Below are 17,411 nucleotides of genomic sequence, written 5' to 3' on the forward strand. Positions count from 1 at the left end.
AGGTAATCTTTAATACAGAATGTTACTAGAATATGTAACTTTATTGTAATTTACAGTAACATACTAAACATACTGAAGGCTGCATAAGATGGCTTCAGCTTTCAGAAAATGGAAATGTTTCTATTGTGTAGTAGAAATGTTAGTATCCTATAAAAAGCAAAGCTCATCTGGGACTAGAAAGAGTTTAGAATGTCAGCATTGAAACATTTTCTTTGTTGAATGCAGTTCTATCAGTTATTTTTTTCTCTATTCATGTATAGTATGATCCATATTATTTCAGTTTTCTACAAATGAAAGAATGTATATGATACTTTTCAGCTTCACCTTCTGGGCTTAGCCTATATCTATCATCAGATACATTCCAGCCCTGTTTCATGAATTAAGCTGAAGTTTGCTCTACCATTGAACCTTGCTCTTTTCATTTGATTTAGGCCTGTAGCACGTGTAAATGTCTTCCAAAGAAAAGATAGCACAAAACTACATTTACGATCATGGCTTTGTTTTCAGCTAAAATGTGTGTTTAGCTCTGTCATTCACAAACTGTTTTGAAAAATTTAAGCGCACACACATTTTGAAATTTCAAGTCATTTTAATTTTAAAGTTGCACCTCTTTTATACAAAATCTTTTAAACTTTACTATGAAAAAAATGACAGATGTAATGGCCCATTCTTTTCTCTTATGAAAGAGCCTGACAAAGAGGGCGATACTGTGTCTCAGATCTCATCTCAGCTACCGTATCTATTCCTAAAAGGAAGCAGCCTATAGATGTGCCTGGAGATTTACCCCCAGTTAGATCCACCAGTTCCTCTAGGAAGGAAGATACCAAGAAAAGATGTAAGCATTTATTTCCCCTCACAAAGAGCCGGTATTCCCAGCAAGTTCAAGTGAATTCAGGAGTCCTAATTGCATTTTAAATGCAATTTTGAGAATCTTCATTAGGAAACAGTACAACATGCACCAAAGAAATGGAAGCAATTCCCTGAAGCAACAGACCTTCCATGTCCTATCCTTTTTTTAAAAAGTATACACAGGAACAGATCAGATTTGACATTTCCATTGAATTCATACTGTGTAAGCAGAACTGTAAGCATAAACATTCACCAGTTTTAAAAATATTTAGTCCAAAACACTAAAATAGGTTGAAAAGAACCAGAAAAACACTTTCCATACAGATTTTGGGGTTTCCTATCCTGCCTTTTTTGGTTAAAAATCCTATCTACCATTGGGTTCTGTATTTTAGATAATTTGCAGCTGCAGGCACTGTCATATTTGTAACAAAAGATGAAAGACCAAGCTTTTAAACAGAATGAAGTGTTAACTACTGCTCTAATCTGCTCTTTTAAGATTTTCTCAACTGTTCTAAAATCTCTACTGCCATCTAAATTTAGGCCATTTAAACATGTTGCTAGTAGCATCCTTTTTTTTTTGCTGACCAAAAAAAAAAGTAATTTGGTCAAGAAAATATGTATTTTTTCCATTTGGTCTACTGTGTCTCCAGAGGATTTAAAAATGCTAGGAAAGGCTTCTTTGAATTATAAAAAAATTGTATAGCTGCATAATTGAAAATCCAAATCCAGTGTTTTTGTAGAATAAAGCCAGTAGAAAATATGCAAGTACATTCAATCACTGTAGCTCAAACCTTATTAGTATTACTCCCCTGTGGACAAACCCTTTTGTCTTTCATGGACTATTTCTTTTCTGTGCATAGTCAAACTTGCCACACATTTCTTCCCTTTTGGAAAATGGTTCTGAGCAGTCACTAGTCCAAAGCTCCTTAGTACAGCTTTGTGTTCATAAGCCTTTCACAGAATTTATTTGCATCAGAAAGGATGAAAAATGGTGTGCAGAAGAATGGGGTAATTAAAGTGAAAGCAAGCTGCTTATAAGGACAATTGGAAGAGGGGGAAAGTTGTAACTCATGTAAGAACCGTACAGAAAGAAAAGTTGCAGATCACATGGGCAGCAAATGGTCATCCTGCTCTTCTGATTCCTCTCCAAGCTGGTCATCACCAACACCACGATATGCAGCTGGTACATTTTGTGGTTTAGATCGGCACATGAAATCACAGCCATCCTGCAAACAGATTAATGAACTCAAGTCAGATCAAACAACTGTACCATTAAACCTCTTCTCCCATTACACCAAGTTTTATTTCTCCAACTGCTTTTTAAAAATTTTATTTTATTATTTTTATCCCTTTATTATTTTTATAAATAACTCAAGGCGGCGAACATACCTCCTTCCTCCTCCTATTTTCCCCACAACAGCAACCCTGTGAGGTGAGCTGGGCTGAGAGAGAGTAGCCCAAGGTCACCCAGCCGGCTTTCATGCTTAAGATGGGACTAGAACACAAAGCCTCCTGGTTTCTAGCCCACCACCTTAACCACTAGACCAGACTGGCTCTAAAAAAAAGCTCTGCTTTTTGTTTTTTAATATGGAGCGAACAACTCAATCCTAATGAGAGAAATATGCCAGACTAGCTTACTAAATATTGGAAGTTAGTGATCTAAGTGTCAATGACTTATGGTAGAAACTTAATACGGTAAGATTTAGAAATTGATTCTAAGAAAACTTAACTGGCATATTTACTGCCCAAGACTCATTTTTACCACAGTCCACTTTCTCCAGTTGCCAGTTCCTGGGTTTGTACATCATGTTAAACCATAATGTAGTTCGTTTGGTTTTGGTACTTGTTAATGTTTGGGTAGGGGCACCAAGCACCCCAAAAGACTGATGACATATAATTTCATAATACTGTAAGGAACTAGGAATAATTATTTATTCAATTAGCCATGGAACCATATACATTCCAAATCTCGAAGTAGAGCCTGAGCAGAGAGATAATTTTCTAGCAACAACTGTAGAAGACTCATTCTACATGATAAAAGCAACATCTGCAGCCTTCCTTCATAGAATATTTCTACCAGAGTTATAGCAGGACTTTGCTCTGCTCTTAGATTGATGCAGCCTTTGGAAGAACAGCCCTTTCTTCATTTACCTTGTGACCAACAGGCCATCCTCTAATAAGCTAATATTTGAGTGAACCAGAGAGCACAATAAAATCGTTATTTACTTGCCAAAATTCTTCACACAACCCACCCTTCTATCCTGATTAGTATTGATGTTTTTTTCTTGGGTTGGCAACTGAGTTTTAATAACTGAGTATGTCCAGCAGGAGGCATGACTCTTGCATGGTATATGAGGACAACTTCTGCAATTATTTATTTAACTCTAGAGGACTCTAAAAGGTTTCCATGCAGACATATAATCTGTGAATGTATTCACAGATGATCTTTGTAAGAATGTTACTGTAAGAAAGATTTCATCACCATATGTGAATGTAACTTTCATTCCCATGGCACTTCCAAACACTCATAGCCACTATGTAAGATACTACATGAGAAAATTTTGAAAGTGTTACAGTATAGGCTACTGTACATTTTCACATTAGAGCCAGTTTATTTTAACCATATGTTGAACAAGTCACTCATTCCTCTAAATGAGCTGTGTAACTATGGCCTGCTGAGCCAATTACTGGTTTTTTTCAGACTATACTTGCCGTGTCTGAAGAGGATTTGGCACACAAAAATATAGCTATAAGAAGCATGGAAACTTAAACTTCCATCTCCATTCATATACACTATGCCACAATTGTGATCAGTAAGCCAGTTACTAATCATGCTTTCAAAGTATGGTTCACATCATAAAAGCAAACTGATTTATTGACAGACTCCTTAATGCTACTAAGAAACACATCATGTTATGACACGCAACAATTACAGGTAGTCCTCATTTAAGGACCACTCGTTCAGTGACCATTCAAACTTGCAACAGCACCGAACAAGTGGTAGTTAAAACTGACCCTTGAAGTTCTGACTGTCAAAGCATCCCACGGACACATGATCACAATTTGCAACCTTCCCTGCTGGCTTCCCACAACCAAAGTCAATGGGGAAGCCGGCAGGAAGTAGTGATCACGTGAGGTCCTTGCTTAACAATGGTAACTGGGGACTGCCGGTACTGCTGTCACTAAGCAATGCAGTCACGCTTTATGACCGTATCGTTTCCAGTCCCAATTACTGTCGTTAACTGAGGGCAACCTAAAATACACTCACAGCTACTAGATTGCCGAGATCTTGCCAGAAAGCAAAATGGGGAAACTGTTCCATGCCCTTTGCTCCTACTACCAGACGCTGGTAGAGGAATCCCCCAATGATGTATACTGCAATCAGTGAAGAAAACCTGGAAGAGAAAAGAAAGTCAAAGTACACTAGTAAAAGATTCACATGCGGAATATGACAATGTAGCATCCGTCCGTAAATTCTTAAAATAGCTGCTTCTAGATAGCTGTGCATTGAAAAAAAAAAAAAAGCATATTCAGGCTACATATCTCTTTTAAGTACAAGTACGATTTCCTGTAATAGGAGACAAAGAGAATCCTGTAAAGATCAGGCAATAACAGCAGTACAAAGAAACCAACATGAATAAAGTACACTGAAGAACTAGCCAAAATCCTAAAGCCCATATGTCATATGTGGGTAATATCTGTGACACACATATACATACTCTAGTACCCAGATGATAAAAGCCCAATTGGCAAATCAGTTTAACTTGCAGGGTTTTTTTTTACTCTTTCTTGCGTTCATATACCAATTCAGCATACCTAAGTGGCTGGTATGAATGTGTTTGCTGCTGCCAGGGGGTGGGGTGGGGTATCTCTTGTGTGTTTATGGTTTTTAATTCTGTAAGCCGCCTGGAGTCAGTGTGTGTGAGTTGGGCAGCCTTATAAATCTGTTACATACATACATACATACATACATAAAATACTTTATAAAGCTCCACTTTAGAAGTTCTCTATAAAAGTGTAACTGTTACAAAGGAATATACTTAAACCAGCAATAGGTTTCTGTCATCCTTCCACACCCAAATCAAGTAATTCAAAATTATAGTTCAAATGAGAATTTAATTGTCTTCCTGTTACTTACTAAATACACTTGGGTGTATAGCCTAGGATAACGTATAGTAGCCCTCCACTCCCCCTGCAGAGGGATGATGGCAGCACTATTACAGGAGGCTGGGCGTGGGCAGTGGTCAATGCATCCTTGGATGAAAGAGTGGCGCCTCTTTGCCTTGAAAGAGGCTTTGGTAGATCCTTCCTCAAGAAGCTATCATTCAACCCAGCGATTTTAGACAAATATCTTTTTCACTTTTTTATTAACTAAATACAAAAAATAAAGAAAAATAGGTAACATTATAAAAGAAACAAAAAGAAACAAAACACACAGGGCATAAAGTTGTACTGTAAACATTTCAATGAATGGAAGCCATAATTCATTAGTCATCCATAGCTAATTTATAAAGATCAATTCTGCAGACCACTTAATAGTTGGAGCCATAATCTGATAGAGATAGCCTTCAAAAGAATATAAACAACTGAATCTCAAAGTTGAGTTAATACATGTAATAACTTCTTTCTCAAATGGGACAATTGTTGGACACTGTAGAAACATATTTTAATAATTAATTCCACTACATCTCCAACAACTGAAGCCACTTACTCAGTCTTTTTCTATATAAATCCAAATGAGGTCATTTCTGAAATATTACTTCTTGAAAAAGATGTAATCTAGAATCTCTGTGAAGTTTTTTTTTTTTTTAACATTTTTTATGATTAAACATGCAAACAAAAAAAAAGATACATAAACATACATAAATGATAGTTATAAAGGATTTTTAAAAAGTGTTAAAAAGCAAAGTGAAAGGTGAAAGGTGACTGGCCCAAGCCAGCTTTCATGCCTAAGGCAGGACTAGAACTCACAGACTCCTGGTTTCTAGCCCAGCACCTTAACCACCAGACCAAACTTTTTTAAAGTCCATTTTTGAATCCACACAAAGGACAGCCTCAGTCTCTATTTTATCCAGTAACATCTGTTCTTATTCTATAGCCTCTGTTAGATCCATTTTTACAGTAGCAGATAATTTTTAAAGTAAGTCCTGAGTATATTGTTCCCAAACAGACTTAATCTGTTTTATAGTCAAGTAATATTGCTCCATTATATTAATAGGTATCTTCCCTTTTAATTACTATCTGGTTCCCTCTAGTTAACCTTCAAAATTCACTCTTATCATGTTTAATTTTCACTGCCAGAACTTTCCCACAAAGAGATTCTTACAATTAATTTCAGAGTCTTCGAATACATTTTTGTAACATTTTAAACAGTCCATAAGAACTATTCTTACAAGTCCATCTGACACTTCAACTATCCAAAATCATTCAAAACTCCCTTTTGTTGTTTTCCAAAAAAAAATTTTTTTTTTAATCTTTAAATTTACAAAAATCTTCTTTCACTGGAGATAGAAGGAAATGCTCCCAGTGTGCTGAAACTTGTTCTTCAGAATGTTCGTAATTTTCAAAGATACCTTTAATAAATAGTTTCCAATATTAATTAAGAGAGGAAGTGTGAGTGAATCTATTGTCCATTTGACAGCGGCGAACTGTGGCATAGGTAAGCTGTTCCCTGTGACTTCCATAGCACTCAACCCACTGGAGATCGCTATTTTGTAAGAAGTACTTGTGGGTGATCCAGTCCTCTCCTTGATCCGGAGAGGTTCCAAAGAGCCAACCCCTTCGATGACTCCTCTTATTCACCGCAGCTGTATGTGTAGCCTGAGCAAGCCCCTTAGCATATTTTGATCTAATACTGTCTTTTAGCCAAAATTATGTACTTTTCCTGATTACCCTAATGTTGTCAATTTGGTTCTGGATGTTTTGGATATTTGAATACTAATTTTCTTGTACTGGTTAATGACCACAATAAAGACTGTTGTTGTTCTTTTTTTTTTCCTGCACTTTTTATTCTTTCTTCCATTCTCTTCTCTAAGTTTAGTTTGCATTAGTTTTTAACCATTGTAATTAAATTCTTAATAAAAATTATATTTAAAAAAGAACACAAATCTTAAGCGAATTGGTAACAACTCAAGAGATTAAAGAAGCAACAAATAAAATTAAAATTAGTAAAGCGCCAGGCCCAGATGGGCTGACAGCTCTAAAAAGCTAGAAGAACTAGTAGAACCAGTTATATCAAAGACTTGGGAAGAGACATATATAATGTTAATACACAAAGAAAGGAATGATTGGAAAAAATCCCGTATTATAAAACCAATTTCTTTATTGAATGTCAATTACAAGATATTTTACTACTACAGTACTTTCTTTTACCATATTCAGATGAGGCAACAAATATGCTGAACTGTGCGCCTGAAGTCAGTCACAGATTAGAATAGGGTTGGGCGCTTCCGGTGAGGAGAAATGGCAGAAGGCTAGTCCTAGCGAAGCTCTGTAGCTAGGATTTACAAAGTGGCAATTATTGGGTGTCTCAGGAAGTAATTTGAGACACGAAGCATTCTCTGGGGAAGGAGAAGCTGGCGAATCACTCCCTGTGTCTTCCAGACAGCTGGAACTTGCTAAGGAATTGTGGAGTCACGATCAAATGGTGAGAGGCAGCTGTGAAGCGGGAAAGCCACCTTGTAGGAGCTGTGTATGAAGACTTTTCAAAAGGACATTGCTTCTGATCACCTCATTTCTAAAATCACTTTGTTGTACTTTAATCAGAGAATTTGAAGAGGCTATCTCTACTACAGAAAAACTTTTTCTCTTGGGCTTTTCATTATTTTCGAGGCTTTTTTCAGTGTGTTTCTATCGAATTTAAAGGACTAATAACTCGAGCAGGTAACTTGAACAACTTACTGTTTTACAGAAGCTTTTTTTTTCTTTTCTGCCCTTTTCTTATTCTAAATAAAGACATAAGCTGGTTTAAGTGGCCACTTAAGAAGATACATTATACTTTACTGTAATTTCCCCTCTTGTTACCACTAGAGGGAGCTATCAAATTTGAAATATAAGTAAATAAACTACATTATGAATATTAGAAAGCAAGCAAGACTTGGTGATTGGATAAAAGGCCTCTTTGAAGAGTACAAAACTTCGCAAACTGTTACTCAAAATGTTAACAAACCAATGGAATTAAAATTTGCTGATTTTGAAAAGAGGCTTGACCAAAAATTGGAGAAGTTGGAAAAGAAAATGGAAGAACTTTAAAATGTTAACAAAAGAGTTGATTTATTAGAGAGTGAAAGAGAGAATGAACTTGATAGAATTGCACTGTTGGGATTAAGAGACAAGGAATTTTGTTTTAAGATTTAGGGGAATACCTGAAGTTAAAGAAGAAGATCTCAAAGAAAAGATTATACAAGCTTTGGCATCCCTAATTGATTGGGATGAAAACAGGATGGTGGATGAAATAGAATTTTTTTTTCATATCAACTATAGATATGCAAATATACAAAATAAACTGAGAGATGTGCTGGTAGAGTTTTCTAGGAAAAAAAACCAAGAGATTTGGTTTTGCAAGCCCACTTGATGCTAAACTTAATATTGGAGAAGATATAATTGTGCTTAAAGAAATGCCAGTTAGGATCTTAAGAAAGAGGAAGGAGTATGTCTTTTTGATGGATGTGCTGAAAAAGAATAAAGTCCCCTTTCGTTGGGAAAGATTAAGAAGGGGTGAGTTTCATATTTCAACAAAAAAGATTTAAATTAACCTCGATTTCTAAAGCTAAAGACTTTTTAGCAAGACATAGAATGGATTTGGAACAAGACACAGGCAGAATTAAAAGAAAGGAAGGTGCAACATATAGAGAAGAAATGGCTGTTACTTCCAAAGACTCTGTTGAATTACATAAAAATGGATCTGAAGTTCCTCACATGAAATATAAATGGAGCAAACACTCCACAAAAAAGGAAAAAAGTTTGTCATTATTTAAGTGAATTGAAATGTGATTTGTTTACAGGAAACACATATAAAGAAAAAAGATACAAAATATTTAGTAAATAAGAATTTGGGGCAGAAGTTTGTTTCAGCTAATTCAAAGAAAATTAATGGAATTGTAATTTATGTTAAATCTTATCTGAAACCACGACTGTTACTTGCGGATGACTGTGGCAGGTATGTAATAATTGGAGATACATGGACTTAAAATGATTAGAGTGGGAATATATGCACCTAATCATGACACATATTTTAAGCTCTATATGCAACTTTTGGATGAACTGTCAGTCTCCTCATACCAAAGCTGGTGCTTGATGGGAGATTGGAATGGAGTTACTGTACCATTGATTGACAGAATATCTGAGAAGCAAATTAAAATTAAACAAGGAAAATTACCGAAGTCTTTCTTTGACTTAATGGAAAATTTGGCATTAGTAGATTCCTGGAGATATAAAAATGGAATGGCAAAATATTATACTTTTTATCCTGGGAGATATAAATCATTCTCAAGAATCAATATGATATGGATCTCAACAGATTTGGCAAATAAAATTTCTAAAGTGGATATTTTACCAAGGACCTTCTCTGATCACAATCCTGTAAGTATGGTTATAAAGAAAATGTCTAGAACTTTCAGATGGAGATTGAATGAAGCTATTTTGAAAAAAGAAGAGGTTGTTGAGGATTGTAAAAGGAAATTAACAGAATTTTTTGAAATTATGTAATTAAACAGATATAAAAACTGTGTGGGATACTAGTAAAGTGATTATGAGAGGGCGTTTTATGTATCACAATCGAATTATTAAGAAAAAATCTCAACAAAAATTACAAATGGTTTTAGATCAAATTAAATTAAAAGAGAAAGAGTTGCAGAAAAAGCCATCAGATAATAATATTGTTTATCAAATTAATTATACCAGCAAGTCTCAATGTTAACGTTAAAAGAAATTAAAATGAAATTAAAATATGCTAAGCAGAGATATTTTGATTTGTTAATAAACCAGGAAGATTAGCATATAAATTAAGGAAAGGAAGAAAGAAAATGATTACTAAAATTCTGGATGGTAATGCTGAATTAGTGGACAATAAAAAAATTAAAAAAGCATTTTATAATTTTTTTCTAATCTATATGAAAAGCAGGAAATTTCATTGGAAAAGATTGATGAATATACCTCAGGAAGCACTTGCTAGAAGAGAAAATGTGGGAGAAACAAAGTGGTTAAAATATAAAGATTTTTTCCATTTTGAAGAAGGCAAACCTATGTTTAAGACAAGAGAAAAATTAGAGATAGGTCTTTCATGTCACTGGTTTATTTATATGCAATTATTTGAACATTTTAAGTTGGAAAAAGAATTATAGATTTATAAATGAAATAACTTGCCTTGAGACTCAACTTTGTATATTATTACCAAATTGTATAAGATGTTATTACAAATGAATTTGGAGGATGAACAAGTCAAGGAGTGTATGGTTAAAGGGGCTAGAAATTTTGGCTATAATATTATGATGGAACAATGGGAAAATATGGACAAAAGATTTAAAATTTACGTTAAACTATAATTTAAAGAAAATTTTTTATAAAACGTATCGTTGGTACCTAACACCTGACAAGTTATCGAAAATGTTTAAGAATGTAGCGAATGTTTGCTGGAAATGTTCACAGGGAGAAGGAACTTTTTACCATCTCTGGTGGACGTGTGAAAAAGCAAAGATATTTTGGGACCAGATATGTACTGTTATTCAAAAAATTCTTAATGTAAATATATATATAAAAAAACCAGAACTGTTCTTATTGGGTTTGATGGAGGAAGAATTGGAGAAACAGCATGGAAATTTGCTTCTGTATATGACCACTGCTGCAAGAATACTTTATGCTCAACGGTGGAAGGAACCACAACAGAAGAATGGACAATTAAATTAATGGACTTGGCACAAATGGCAAAGCTAACTGCTCTAATAATAGATAATACTGTTTCCAGATTTTTAGATTCATGGCAACCATTTTTAGACTATCTGCTCGTGACGGGAAAAAAATGAAGTGATGATTATGGGTTTTACTGAATAGTGGATTTGTTTGGATAGAAATAATGTTAATATGGATAAATTAGTGGTAAGAGATTAATTTATTTCAGTTCTATGTATAGCTGTAATTGGGATAGCCAAAAGTCATTTCTTTGTTCTTATCTTCTTTCTATTTTCACATTTATAGTTTGCGTCTTTTTTCTTTTAATGCTATCTTCTATCTTTACTGTATTTACTGTTTTGTATTTTAACTATATTCTGATGAAAATAAATAAAGCTTTTAAAATCAGATTAGAATAGGGTTAGGTTGGTGATAACAAAAGCAATTTTTAGTGGTGGGTAAGAGTACTTAATCCATTTTAGACAGGGATGCACTCCCACTTTAAACTATAAGTAGGTAACTCTTTCAACCGAGATCTGAAATTCCTGCAAACACACAGACATACTCCAGTAAATTCCTTTCCATGCTTTAAAATTAAAGTTAACAGCTTTTTTAATTGCCTTATATTAGATGTCATCCTGCACAGCAGTACCTTGGCTATTGTTACCAGTGGAGTGGTAATATCCAGATTAGACTACCATGATGAATTATACGTGGCGATATTTTAAGAATCACAGTTAAATTACAAGTCCTTCTTGAATGGGAATAACATAATGGACCAGGATCATTTATGTAAAATCTAACATCTGCCTTTAGTAACCAGACATTACTAAAACATATGCTTAATTAGCTTTATCATACCAAGTTGCTATTTAAAAACAGTTTGATTCTGAGTGTCTTTTCCCTGCTTAAAATTATGATTGGAAGCTGCCCGAGAAGTTGTTTAACTTAGAAAGGAATTATTAAATATTTTAAATCAACTTACGTGATTAGCAGTATAGACCCAATACTGAGGTGAGGGCGTACATTTTGGTGCAACTCTTCCGGAGGGCAAGCCAAGCGGCTCTCTAACTCAAAAACATAGGAACACTGCTTTATCTTCTCCCTCTCTTCTGCCACCATGGTGAAACCAGTCTGTTTGGAGAAGACAGGAGTCTGGCACGCCAAGCAAAGTTCAGCTGCCTATTTCCCCTCCCCTCCCCGGGATGTACAGTAACAGAATGCCTCACAATTCTCATAATCCTATTGTGGCCTCAGTCACACACATGGCATGCTGACTGGGACTACAAAGAGCTGTACTTCAGCACTATCTGGAGGGCTGCAGATTCCATTTCTCTAGGCTAGAACAAAATGTTCTAACACAGTCTCCCCTATGATGTGCCTTTTTCTTTCTCAATGTCCCTAACATTACCACATACGTTGTAGTACACTTACACGTTTTGATATGTGACACTGTACATCCTCCCTTTTTCTAAACAATCTCAGCTCTGACACTACGTAGCACATAATCAATACTGCAAGTAGTATGGTAAGAGCTGAGTTTTAGTCATGTACTAATTTTTCTGAACATACTCATTTTTTTTTACTACCCCATTCTTATACTCACTGCTAACGTTGTCCGGTTGCAGATGATCATTATTAAAGCTTTCCTACCCTCCTGCATACAATGGTTACCATAGGGATCGCCGCCTTGATAGACCAGCATAATCCACCTAGCTGCCAAATTGGAAATATGAGAGATTCAGTGAGGCGTGAGTGTAATTATAGGAATACTCGATTATTCTGTTCAAAAATTATAATCTCTTACTTCCATTTGCGAGATGGGTCGCATTGATTCGTCCTATTACTTTTTGTCTGTTGTCTGCCTTATCGATCTGTACCAGGCCAGAATTGGTCATATTGCTGAAGACTTCTCGACATATCCTGAATTTGTAAATGTAGTGGCCATCGCCAGTCTTGCTTTCTGTTTCAAAACTATAAAGAATAGGGAATTTACACAAACATAGGAAAATAAAACAGTAGGAAAGTTAACAGTATTTTCCCGGAATATTTCTGATAATCCCAATCTGATCCTAGCCTCTCAAATGAAGGATCAGTTTATAGCCAGAACACAATTAACAGTGTGTTCCAAATTTAATTACAAATAGAGCATCATCTCTCATCCTAGATCAAATGAGAAATATTTGAAATCTTGAACTGTATTAAAATATGAAAAGTGCGGTACTTGCATAAACTTCCCTTAAACTTCCCTTTCAGATTTTATAACTGGGAAGTGTGGAAGTACTGAGAAAGGATTAAAAATTAGTTTGACATGTGAAGATATAATACGTAAGTAGGGTTAAAGACATGATAGCCTTTATTTCTAATAGCCTCACGAAGAATAAAATCTTGGTACGGAGATGTTACAGATTTCTAAAAGCAATGTTTCTCAAAGTCGGGTTTTAGTCAATGCAGTTATGAGCAAGTACTAATCTTATACTGATCTCCGTTCAAGTTACCTAGCTTTGACATTCAGCAAGTTTTCTTGTCTCATTACAGGTAATCCTGGCTTAACGACTGGTTGCTTACCAATCGTTCAAAGTTACAACAGCCTTGGAAAGGGTGCTTTATGGCCTGTAAAGCACTTCCAGCCATCGTGAAATGTTGCACCACCATCCCCGCAGTCACGTGACCACATTTCAGGCCCTTGGCAACCAGTTCACATTTACGACTGGTTGCCAAGCGCCCCGTAATCACGTGATCGCCATTTGCAGTCTTCTCTGCCGGCTTCCCCAGAAAGTCAGTGGGGAAGCCAGCAGGGAAAGTTGCAAGGGGAGGCGATGGAAGGGAGGAGAAACCCTTCAGCAGGCTGCAAGAATGAAACTCAAATCCTGAAGATTTCAGCATTGTTCCTGCAGCCCCATGAAGGAATTTCCCTCTGTGCACTGAAACCCTTCATGGGGCTGCAGGAATGGAGATCAAATCCTGAAGATTTCAGCTCTGGTCCTGCAGCTCCACAAAGGTTTTCCCCTCTGTGCACAGAGGGGAGCTGAAATCCTCCAGCAGGCATCTCTTTTGCTCCATCTGCTTAGCGACCCAGGAGATTGCTTAACAACTGCAACCAGTAGTGCTGCAATTGTGGTAATTGAGCAAAGCAGTCACATTGGTATCTTGCTTAACAACCAATTCACTCAACAATTGAGATTCTGGTCCCAATTGTGGCTGTTAATCAAGGACAACCTGTACAGTGCTTTCTACTTCTGGCATTCAGAGGAGTTCAACATTCCCTAGTCTTGGGCAGATGGAACCAACCATATTTACCTGTTTTATCTGAAACCTATTGGCACTGTACCTTTGATTAACAAGTGGCTCCAGTCTGTTCAGCAATGCTAGTTCTTTTGAGGATTCTTGTCCCTGTTCCCCAAGAAGATCACATGTCTTTTCTTCTGCCACCACAGTGATCATGATGGCTAATACCATAGCATGGAAGAAAGCATGAGCCAGGAACATTCTATAAACAGCAATTTACAGAAAGTGAGGAAAACAGATTTCAGAAATACTATCAATATGTCTGTTAATGCTTCTGACACATAAATCCTGAATTCAGCAAACTGTTTCAGGCCTCATAACTCCAAATTAAGAGAGGAACAAGCAAAAGAATGTGGGGCATTACTGGTCTCATAAAAACAACAATCTGGAATGAGATAGTTCTGAGAAAGATGGAAATTATGTGTATGAAATGGAGATTTCAACTATCACTATCCTTGTAACACATGTGTAAGCAATGTGGTGCCCATATATAGTCTTAATTTAATCAAAGTTATATTTTATCCACTGAAATTGAAGCTTATTACTGTACTTCATTGGGGCACAACTTCTGTAGGTCTCCTGTATGATGAAGCAGGGAATGCTAGTTTGTAGGTATATTTGGCATTCGAAAATTGGCCACAATCTGGGATCATAACCATAGTCACCATCTTATTCTTATGGTGGATGTCTTACAAAGCATTCTACTGGCATTTCTATGTTTTTTTTACCTGCCTTCCACTTTATTGATGGAATTTGTGACTACTATCTTTGGAAGTCCAGTAAATGTGCAATTATTCTGGGTAAGAAAAGCAATAAACTGGAACGACTGGAAGGCATAGAGAGAAGAAATGAAGTAATCTGATAGACCACTGCATTGTACAAAGCCTTTAAAACTTACATCCTACAATTTCTCTAAAGGCAGAGATTCAGAATCTCAAAAGGCCTTTGCAACAGATATGCTGATGATACATATAAAGAATTCTGAATAAATGATTCCTTTAATCCACAGATGTCTGGGATATATGACACTAAAACAAATACTTTGATGTCACACTCAAAACTAGAAATTCCTCTCTTTGCCAGAACTAAGGATTGGTTAGCTACATTCATCTTTCATATGATAATCATACAGAATGGAGACTTCAGACCATTAATTCCTTTTGTGTACTCACTCTGACGTCCAGGTATACCAATATGCCCACAGACCTATTCTCTGCACTTGGCAACTCCTTTTTTCCTAAAGCAATACTTTTATTTAAAAAATTAAATGAAAGCCGGCTTCCAAATAAAATGCCAGCTTCTATCCCTATTTATAAAAATACTTATAGTTCCATAGGCATTCTTAGAAAATAAAAATGCTGTTCATTGCCATTTACAAGTGACTGCACTTGTGCAGGAAAAAAAGGCAAAGTTGGGAGAGGGGTTAATGGTAGGAAAGAAATCTTAACAGCTTGCCTCTGGGAAATTGTGTTTTGCAATTGGATACACTAATCACAGTCATTATTTTGTGAACAGGCTTCACTGATGGCTCTCAGAGTTCCAAATGTACCCTCTTCACCCAAAACAGCTGAAAACCTGTTTTGGATTTTCAAATATGAGTGGAGTAATACAAATTCTGTCCACTTACAATGGTTGTGAATGTATTTGCAAGGCTGATAACCCCCAGACAGTTTGGTCACATGGCTGGGAATGGAGAGATAGTTATAAGCTTATAGGGAAGGAATCACAGAGGTCTAATTCCAACTGAAAAACTTTCCATTGTATTACTGCTTAAATCTCTCTCTGTAGGTACAGATTCCGCTTAAAGAGAAAAGTTTAATATACGCAACAGCTTCTTGTTGAAATCCATAACATTTGAAAGTGCTCAATGCAGACATGACTAAGAAGAGGCGTGTTCCTGGCTTTTTTGCTTACTAAATGTGACCAATAATGTGAAGGAAACACTTCAAGGTTAAAGGCTCTGCAATACCACCTCCAAATACTTGTTGCATTTCTTTTTAAGAACGAAAGGCATGCATTAATACACGAAACTGTATTCCACTATATGAGAAGATGAGTCTACTTAGTCTCTTCATGTAAAGAATACAGTAGGTATATCAGCTCTTTCCTCCTTGCCGGATGGGCACTGTAGGCACGTGACAGACATGTACCTGACTCCTTCCTCCTCCTCCAGCTGGACGAGCAACCTATGTATCCACCCGCCCAGTGGCCGACCTGATTTCCAAAGCACATTCATCATTAGTTCCTTCATGAATGTTTGCCACCTCGTCCGACTCATTTCAACGCAAAGACCCTGACAGAAATAATTCCTTAAGGTTCACAGCTATGCTAACAAGCAGAACGGAACGCCTGCAAAGGGAGCAGAAAACGAGCAACAACGCCCGCCCATTCTGCAAGGCAGAAAGTCAGGAGAGGGAACGACTCCTTTACCTGGGGCTGCAACCACCGGGGCTGTTTGGTACTTTGAGAGTCCCGCCTGTCGCCGATACCGGATCCGACGACTTCTTCGGGCAATAGCCCCGAATCTCTCACGGAACCCTGTGGCTGTTCGTGCTCCGAAACGGTACGTCCCACCTCGCCGTTCGTTACCGGTACCTGGAGAGAAAGTCAAGAAACAGCGAGGCCCCACCCACACTCATTCTCTGAGGCGCTCTGCATACCGGAAGCGGTGAAACAGAAAGCGGCGGAGGGAGGGGTTAGGCCTTGGTCCCTGCGAGACGATTGGCTCCTACCAGCCATTTTCTCTAATCAGAGAAAAAATGCTCCCGAATGGCTCCGCCTATCTCTCTCTCTGGCCCAATAAAAAGTGAAGATGACCGCCTCCGTAGGCGGTGTTCCGTCTGTAGTCACATGATTGCGCTGTGCTCCAATGAGAAAGAGGCAAAAGGATCTGTGTCATTACCCATCACGGGACCCTCACGTGTCTCTTTTTCTGCTCGTTTCCCGGGGGCGGGATCTAGGAGGATGGGCGCTGCTGATTAGTTTAAGGTCTCGTCCGTCTGGCATTCAGATTTTTGGAGCGCCTATGGGCGTCTGAGACTTCTTTCTTGCTCCGCCCATGAGATGGATGTTGGTGGGAAACTGAGCCTGGGAAAAGTGTGGGTGGCTTGCTTCTCCGGCGGGCCGGTTGCTCTCTTTTGCTGACATAGAGCAGTCATGGTTAGTAGCCCTTGACTTACCCATGAGTCTGTCGAGTTAAGTGCCATCAACTGGTGCCAAGATCCTGGTGACTGCATCGCCATCTCTTCAGTGTCTTCATTGTCTTCAGTGATAATCCGTAGGTCCTGCTAGTGATCTCGATAGCGCTTACTCAACGCTGTCTTCCCTTAACTACTTCTCTAAAACCCTAACAAGCATAGCAGTTTCTGTCATCCACATATGCTCTCATC

The 17,411-nt window shown here is 37.2% G+C and overlaps 1 protein-coding gene across 2 annotated transcripts; it reads right to left on the reverse strand.

Moving 5' to 3' along the window:
* Positions 1-569: 569 nt before the first annotated feature.
* On the reverse strand, positions 570-16,704 carry M6PR (mannose-6-phosphate receptor, cation dependent). 2 transcript variants are annotated; one of them, XM_063294564.1, is made up of 7 exons: positions 16,485-16,704; positions 14,066-14,224; positions 12,542-12,708; positions 12,341-12,450; positions 11,720-11,868; positions 4,118-4,244; positions 570-2,075 (listed from the first exon to the last, which is right to left on the reverse strand). In XM_063294564.1, the coding sequence occupies exons 2-7, from the start codon at positions 14,221-14,223 to the stop codon at positions 1,953-1,955; spliced, it is 834 nt and encodes a 277-aa protein (XP_063150634.1). In that variant the 5' UTR covers position 14,224; positions 16,485-16,704; the 3' UTR covers positions 570-1,952. The 2 variants fall into 2 exon arrangements, with proteins under 2 accessions (XP_063150634.1, XP_063150633.1); XM_063294563.1 differs by having other exon boundaries at positions 16,453-16,704.
* Between the last annotated feature and the right edge of the window lie 707 nt (positions 16,705-17,411).

This window comes from Candoia aspera, chromosome 2 (assembly GCF_035149785.1).
Source record: "Candoia aspera isolate rCanAsp1 chromosome 2, rCanAsp1.hap2, whole genome shotgun sequence".
Lineage (NCBI taxonomy): Eukaryota > Metazoa > Chordata > Lepidosauria > Squamata > Boidae > Candoia > Candoia aspera.